An 8,298-nucleotide genomic window follows, 5' to 3' on the forward strand; every position below is an offset into this window, starting at 1 on the left:
TTTATTAGTGGCGCACTTGAATACAACTTGAGCACGGGGTTCTTTGACATGATGATATATGCATGTAACTTAGCTCTAACAAAGATACACCTCTTTGAGTAAACCTGTCCTAGGCGCAGCCATTGAGATATGGAGGCCTCAATCAACCAAATGTCACTATGGTCTAGAAGTGATTTTCTATAAGATGCGGTTCTGTAGCCGAAAATGATTATTTAGAATAAACTCTATAGAAGAAGTGATTCCGGACCGAAAGTAAATAGAAAAGGCTAGTGTTTCCGATTCCCAACATCTTACTTCATTTAAGATAATCACTTCACATAATCTTGCAAAGCTCTCTCAGAATCACACGGGGAACTACTTTGAGAGCTCTGCTGAATAGGTGCTAATCTCCATTGTTTGATCTTCTAAGCATCTTGTATTCATTGGTAAATTCCTTACTGCCACTACAATTTGTTGCTTGATAACCAAATGCACTCAAGGTTGGCTTTGTTAGTGGACTTCTCACTACAGAGACAAACGAAATGGTAAAGCGTATGAACGTTGACTCAGGGTCTTCGGAATTATTTGGAGAAAGCAATTAAACCGTAAAGGTCCAGAGAAAGTAAAACTGTAAGGGTCCACCGTCATCTGTGCCATTGTTTGCGGCAACAAGCAGAAAACAATGGAGGAATGTTCCAATAATCACTACCGAAAACACCACTCCCTGACAGCCTTTTCACAAAAAAAGGAATAGTTTTCATTTTTGCCGCTGCAGGCAACCAAGTTATTTTTACATCATTTTACAGTCAAAAGCTGATCACAAATACAAAAGTGTACGCAAATGAAAAGAAGAAATTAAAATAAAAATCTATTATTGTTCATCCATCCATATCTGGTAAAAATATCCAAGACAACGATCACCGACATCCTGCTTGCCAAATGGACAGACTCCCTACCGATCTATCATTTCCAATCTGTTTAAAGCCAACATCACTATTGATTTTTTAGTTTTAATGTGAACCGGTGGTGATAGTTCACCTGAAAAGAATCGTTAGTGATAGTAGGCTATCACCGTCAATTCATGTTAAAAATCTTGAATTGATCACTACTAGAAATGCTATGTTTCCCAACCATCATTTATAAATGGCCTAAAGTGCATGATTGTCACAAAGCATTACCGACCAAGACTTTGCAAGTGAACTCCGCTGTCGGCCATTCAAAACGTAACTTTCAGTAAAATTGTCATGCCTTATAGTGGATATATTTGCAGCTCTGTTGGGAATTAAATAGCCTTTTCAATTTTCATATATAGATTTGGATAGACGGAAGCATTATATAAAATTATAGTAGACATGTTTATATGAAATGCACCCCTCGAAACTACTTTTAAAACATAGAAAGTTACACAGTGAGTAATAAAAAATGCACCATCTATTTATCTATTAAACGATTATTGCCCTTAAAGTTGTCACTTCTCTAACCATTGGATTAAAACATCCAATAGTTCAGATTCATTCATCTCTTGCTGTTACTATGACAGAAAAAGTGGGCGAAATGATAAAATCTCATATGCTTTTCTGGAACATTTTATTCCTCTGGAGCATTTGTTTTCTCTCGCAGGCCAATTTTCTTAGACTGAAACATTACAAATTTGCATACTGCATGTTTATTGTGAGATAATAAAAAAATCGCATACTGCATGTTTATTGTGAGATAATAAAAAAATCGCAGAATATACATTAAGTATCGGATGCATATGAAAATCATAGCACATGATCTATACTTTTGTAGTCGACAACATTTTTATTTGATGCCGTTTAGTGCCCAAATAATGGTTTCACACAAAAAGGGTCGAAGAAAAAAAATCCCATTACTATGAAGCATTAGTGTCAAGAGAGATAGAATGAGAAATTCCCTAGAATCTAGAGGTACCAGAGATTCGACTCCCACAAACTACACTCATTTGAAAAACGGCCTTACTTGTGACAGATTGCCCGGGGGCAATAAATTTTTCCCATTTTCTGGCTCACTGCTGGTCTGCCTGGTCAGTTGTGTGATAAACCTATCACTGTGACAACTCCCAGATTTAAAAATTCCAATAAAGAGGAAAAAAGTATAGCCACCCGAGCTGAGACAATGCACCTGAGCATGCCTGTACAGTATGCATGTAGCTCGAACAAGAATGAATGCATATGCCACCAGTCAAGGAAACCAAGCTCAGCATCTGCTGCCATGGAATGAAGCCAGGTCCATCCCTACTTCATAGGCCATGCAGCTTCTCAGAATCAGACATCTGCTAAAGCTTCTGCTCTCCACGACGGCACCCTGAAAATTTCAGAGGCATTGAAATCCTCCAAAATCCTACAACACGGTGGGGTTGTGTGCACCCCCTCGCTCACGTTTCCTTGTTCGGCACCACCGCATAGAACAGTTGAGGGGTGCATCATGGAGAAAAGATCTACACTAACCAATCCTTTTGACCTGAAAATGAACGTGCGGCACCATCAGTAATGCAATTGCACTAACCAATCGCGTGCGATCAATTAAAAATTACTCATATGAAAACGAGGTATGCTTGCCTGTATGTATGTGTGTATCAAACTCTAATTTCATGAGCACAAACCCTTCAGCAGACATGCTGCTCGTCAGAATTAGATTCCTCCTCCTGCTGTTCTCCACCACGGCAGCCAACCATGCAACCAGAGAAACATCTTTGACAGGCCACAGGGGAGACGAGAGAGCTCTTGTGGCTTTCAAGGCGATGATCTCCCACGACACTGGCATGCTGGCCTCCTGGAACCAGAGCACCAGCTATTGTAACTGGGTGGGTGTCACCTGCGGCAAGAAACACCCATGTAGGGTGGTTGCTCTAAACCTCAGTTCCCAAGGGCTCACCGGCACCATCTCCCCTGCCATTGGCAATCTCACTTTCCTGCACTCACTCAACCTGAGCTCCAATGGCCTGAAGGGAGAGATTCCTCCCAGCATTGGCTCCCTCCAGCGCCTCCAGAACCTTGATTTGAGTCAAAACATGCTCAATGGTGTCATCCCAAGCAACATCAGCCACTGCACCAGCCTCCGTGTGATGATGATCAGTAGCAACAAGGGGGTGCAGGGAAGCATACCAGCTGAGATTGGGAACATGCCGTCGCTTGCTATTGTAGAGCTGTTCAACAACAGCATCACCGGAACCATCCCCCCCTCTCTTGGGAACCTTTCCCGGTTGACAATGTTGTCCTTACAAATGAATTACCTCGAGGGATCAATCCCAGCATGCATCGGGAATATTCCATACCTCCGTTCCCTTCAGCTCTCTTGTAATAATCTCTCAGGTTTGCTTCCACCATCACTATACAACCTATCATCTTTGTTTCAGTTTTATGTGGCAGACAACAAACTGCATGGACGTCTTCCAGTTGACCTGGGAAAAAGCTTTCTAAGCATCAAACACTTCGGGGTTGGAGAAAACCAATTTACTGGACCTCTTCCACTGTCACTAACTAATCTCACAAGGCTCCAGGTTCTTCTTGTTGGTGCGAATTCCTTTACCGGAGTTGTTCCTTCCAAACTGGGAAGATTGCACAATCTTCAAGTGTTTGTTCTGGAACTAAACAAGTTTGAGGCAAATAATGAGAAAGAATGGGAATTTATTTCTTCTTTGGCAAATTGTAGCAGATTGCAGATGCTGAGCTTTGGGCAGAATAGATTCGCAGGGAAACTGCCACGTTCATTGGCGAATTTGTCCACCAATCTACAGCGGCTAAAGGCTCCCAGCAACAACATATCTGGTTTCATCCCAACCATGATTGGAAATCTGGCAAATCTTGAGGAACTTGATTTTAGTTTAAACTTACTCACTGGGGTTATTCCTGAAAGCATCGGCAAGCTTTCACGATTGAACCATTTATTTCTGTATTCCAACAACTTGTCAGGACAAGTACCATTCTCCATCGGAAACCTCACTGGCCTATCTTTACTTCTGGCATGTAGCAACAGCTTGGAAGGGCCAATTCCACCAAGCATTGGGAATTTGAGCAAACTCTCAGCCTTAGATCTATCAAGTAACAAGATTACTGGCTTTGTTCCAAATGAAATAATGAAGATATCATCGATATCAATGACTCTTGATTTGTCCAACAACTTGTTGGAGGGACCGCTTCCTCTAGAAGTTGGGAATTTGGTAAATCTTGAACAACTCCTCCTGTCAAGAAATAAATTGTCAGGTGAGATACCTGATACCATTGGCAACTGCAGAGTCCTACAAACCCTATGTATGGATGATAATTCATTCCATGGAAGCATACCTGCTACTTTCAAGAATATGGCAGGCCTCACTTTACTGAATTTGACAGGCAACAAACTGAATGGCAGCATCCCTGGGAACCTAGCCAGCATTACCAACTTGCAGGAGTTGTACCTTGCCCACAATAACCTTTTAGGAACAATTCCAGAACTTCTAGGTAATTCAAAGTCACTGCTCCACCTGGATCTATCCTTCAACAATTTGCAAGGTGAAGTGCCAACAGAAGGGGTTTTCAGAAATCTAACCAGACTATCAATTTCTGGAAATGATGCATTATGCGGTGGAATACCACAGCTCCATCTGCCAAAATGTCCAAACTTCACTGCAAAAAAGAATAAGGAAATGATGCAAAAGTCTCTTAGAATAGCAATCCCAACAATAGGAGCTATCCTGCTCTTACTTTCAGGACTTGTTTGGGCTGGATTTATGTACAGAAGGTTCAAGATATCATATAGGAAAGAAATGTCACACCAATTCACAGATATAGAGCTTCCAATAGTTCCCTACAATGATATACTGAAAGGAACAGATGGATTTTCAGAAGCCAATGTGCTTGGGAAGGGGAGATATGGTACAGTATACCGGGGCACTCTAGAAAATAGTGCCATTACTGTGGCTGTTAAGGTGTTTAATGTCCAGCAATCAGGGTCACACAAAAGCTTCCAGGCTGAATGCAAAGCATTAAGAAGAGTGAGGCACCGATGCCTTGTAAAGATCATCACATGCTGTTCAAGCATTAACCACCAAGGTCAAGACTTCAGAGCACTAGTCTTTGAGTTCATGGCTAATGGCAGCTTAGATAGATGGATCCACTCAAATTTTGAAAGTCAAAATGGACAAGGACAACTCAGTTTGTCACAGAGGTTAGATATCGCGGTAGACATTGTGGATGCTTTGGACTATCTTCACAACGGTTGCCAGCCACCGGTCATCCATTGTGATCTCAAGCCAAGCAACATTCTTCTTGATCAGGACATGAGAGCTCGTCTTGGGGACTTTGGAATTGCTAGAGTTCTAGATGAAGCAACAAGCAAACATCATATGGACTGCAGTAACTCCATAGGAATCAGAGGTACCATCGGATACATTGCTCCAGGTAACTGAAATATGCTGTTCTCAATGTGCTTCACAAGGGCATCTTTGACTTTTGTACTTACCTTTGTACGCACCATGTTTCAATCTGTTGCAGAATATGGAGAAGGGCTTGCGGTATCGACTAATGGTGATGTCTTTAGCTTCGGTATCACTTTGATTGAGATGTTTACAGGAAGGAGCCCAACAGATGATATGTTCAGAGATGGGATCAGCCTGCATTATTACGCTGAGGCAGCTCTTCCTGACAAGGTTATGGAGATAGCAGATTCCAATATCTGGCTGCATGATGAAGCAAACAATAGCATTTGTAAAAGGCATATAACAATAACCAAGGAATGTTTGTCTGCTGTCATTCAGCTTGGTGTCCTATGCTCAAAGCAATTGCCATTGGAGCGGTTATCAATAAATGATGCCACTGCAGAGATGCATGCTATCAGAGATGCATACATTAATAGTCAACAACTTAGTGATGTCGAATCATTTTAGTAACCACTGCCTTATAATGTTGTTGTAGCCCATATTATACTTGCTTCTTTTGAGAGTCTGTTGCAGAACTTATAAACTTGTTCCGTGTTGTCCATATCATAGGCATGATTCAGAAGGACAAAAACAGCAGGTTCGCCATGAGTTTCTTTCAGTCAACCTGTCAAGAGGAGTATAACTGTGGGGAAGAAATTCGAGATCCATGGATGTCATCTGGTCTAGTATTTAAGCATGATTCTGAGGTTGAGAGCTTTGTTTTACTTCCATTTCTTTCCACAATATTAAGCATGAGGGACCCAACCATCTTCAGCTCACAATTCATATAAAACATAAGGATTTGACATAGCCTGAAGGTTTACTCTTTTGTCTATTCATAAAACATACAAGTGTATTCTCGAGAGAACAAAAGAATTGTTACTATTCTGCAAGTCTGCGGGGTGCAATTACTTACAGAAGACAATTGATATATGAGGAATAGCTGGACTACTAAGCATAAGCATGACAAGATAAAGAAAAACTGCTCAGTCTACTCTGGCAAAGTTTCCTAGTAGTGAACAAATCATGATTAAAGATTAAAGAAACATATTAAAAACAAAATTTGATGAAGAATATATAATGTAAATGTCATTGCTTGCCCAAGCAGCAGTCTTGAAACTTGCGACTTATCAACATCCACATACTTAGACCAGTAGCAGCTGTACTTCAAAATCGGAAGATCCAGCCAGGGATTGTAATCCAGATTGTAATGAGCTGTTGCTGTTTCTAAATCCCAGAAATGTCAACAGCTGTATCATAGCCAAGGCCCCAAGACATGGCAAGCACAAGGCATGTCAGGTTGTAGAAAGTAATTAGTACTGGATGCAAGCTGCCTAATTTTCACATTCTGCAAATAGATCTTCTCTTAGTAAGCAGAACCACCAAAAGGAACTTAAGCAGCTATGTGTAGTATGATCTTCCACAGACAGAAGATACGTAGTGGGCACATGAATTTGAACAATACAATCAGCCACAGTTTTATTGTCACACTACTTACCAAATCCTGCCAACATTGGTACATTCCAGCGATTTTTCGCTACCTGCTCTCCTTTATACAACCATGCCAATTGCAAAACCCGATCCGAAAGCACATGGATCAAAGTTCTCTAAGATCTTTTGGTGTGAGAAGTTGAGATAAGGGAATCGCAATGGAAACTTTCATTGGAGCACCAAAGTGGCATAAAATCCTTCTGTCCAGCTTCAAATCAGTAAACCATATCTTCTGCTGCTGGATCTGGGTTTGTGGCATGCATGTAGAACCTTAGGTGGTTAAACATAGACAGATACCTGAGCTTCCTATATTTCATATTCTCATTTCCATAGGCACTTAAAATTTTGTCAATGTTCTCCACATGGACAGCAGCAGGCAAGGTGGATGACTGATAAACCACATTGTCATAGCTGCAAATTAAGTCAACCAGTGACCAAAAGGAGCTATGCTTATGTGGCTTGTTGGCATGTGTCATAGTTGATCAGATCTGACAACTCTCCAGGCTGCAAGGACACTGACTGAAAACAAACATTGCATAGTGGTTGAGTGACCAATCCTCAAGCTGGATCTTCTTCTTCCTTCAAAGCAGCTCCACCAAATACTCCTCCATCACACCATCACGAAAATAATAATCAGTCTTCTGCTGCATATGCAGGAAGTACAAGGTGCCCTGATATACGGTACCATAGACTGCAGCACAACTTGCAATCCTGTTGATGCTTCACCAGAGTTGTACAGAACACTGAACACAAGATCTGAACATTCCACATTGCCTTTTCTTCCCCCCTAGATCACTGCATAGGAAATGAGGATGACTAATAACTTATCCTTCAATGCCAGATCAACAGGAACTGAAATGGCAACTTTCCTGAGATGCAAAACTAAAGTTCCTCAAACTAACTTCACTATCCATCTGTGCATTCCCAATAGCTGCTTGGTTTTGTCTTGCACACTTCACAAGCGATGCATACAGAATTACAGATACAGGTCAGGTCCTCTTCCTCCTGGTAATGTGCAGTGGTGTCATGTTGGCCACTATCATTATCTGACTTTCCATAAGCCTTTAGAGTAGAACTAGAATCCGTATTTCTGTATCAATGAGAACTGCCAAACTCCATAACCTGCAAGCACAACAGAATCCAGATTTGGTGACTCGGCAGGAGAAGAATGACTCGATTATTCCTGACCTTGTAGAAGTCAGTATAAAAATTCCCTTACCTTGCAGCATCCGGGACAGCTCCCGGGCTGGAGTTCGAGGCCCCAATGGCGCATTTGAGCGCGATAGGGAAGGGGCGCAGCGGATCTGACGGAGGGGGCATGTATCACGAGCTGCTACGGGACGGATCGAACCAGGATTCGAATGCACCTGGATGGCAACGAAGACGACGAGAGCCAGAAGGCCGGTGCGGCA

General features: G+C 41.8%; 1 protein-coding gene and 1 long non-coding RNA gene across 2 annotated transcripts; one reads left to right on the forward strand and one right to left on the reverse strand.

Annotated features, from left to right (window-relative positions):
* The first annotated feature begins 2,614 nt into the window (after positions 1 to 2,614).
* On the forward strand, positions 2,615 to 5,875 carry LOC101758199 (receptor kinase-like protein Xa21). Its single transcript, XM_004959018.3, has 2 exons — positions 2,615 to 5,378; positions 5,472 to 5,875. Exons 1-2 carry the CDS (start codon positions 2,615 to 2,617, stop codon positions 5,861 to 5,863), a joined length of 3,156 nt encoding a protein of 1,051 aa, XP_004959075.3. The 3' UTR covers positions 5,864 to 5,875.
* Positions 5,876 to 6,208: 333 nt separating this feature from the next.
* LOC111256196 lies at positions 6,209 to 8,298 on the reverse strand. The gene is made up of 2 exons (XR_002676188.1): positions 8,106 to 8,298; positions 6,209 to 8,008 (listed from the first exon to the last, which is right to left on the reverse strand). It is a non-coding gene; the product is annotated as an uncharacterized LOC111256196 (long non-coding RNA).

This window comes from Setaria italica, chromosome II, assembly GCF_000263155.2.
Source record: "Setaria italica strain Yugu1 chromosome II, Setaria_italica_v2.0, whole genome shotgun sequence".
NCBI classification, from domain to species: Eukaryota; Viridiplantae; Streptophyta; class Magnoliopsida; order Poales; family Poaceae; genus Setaria; species Setaria italica.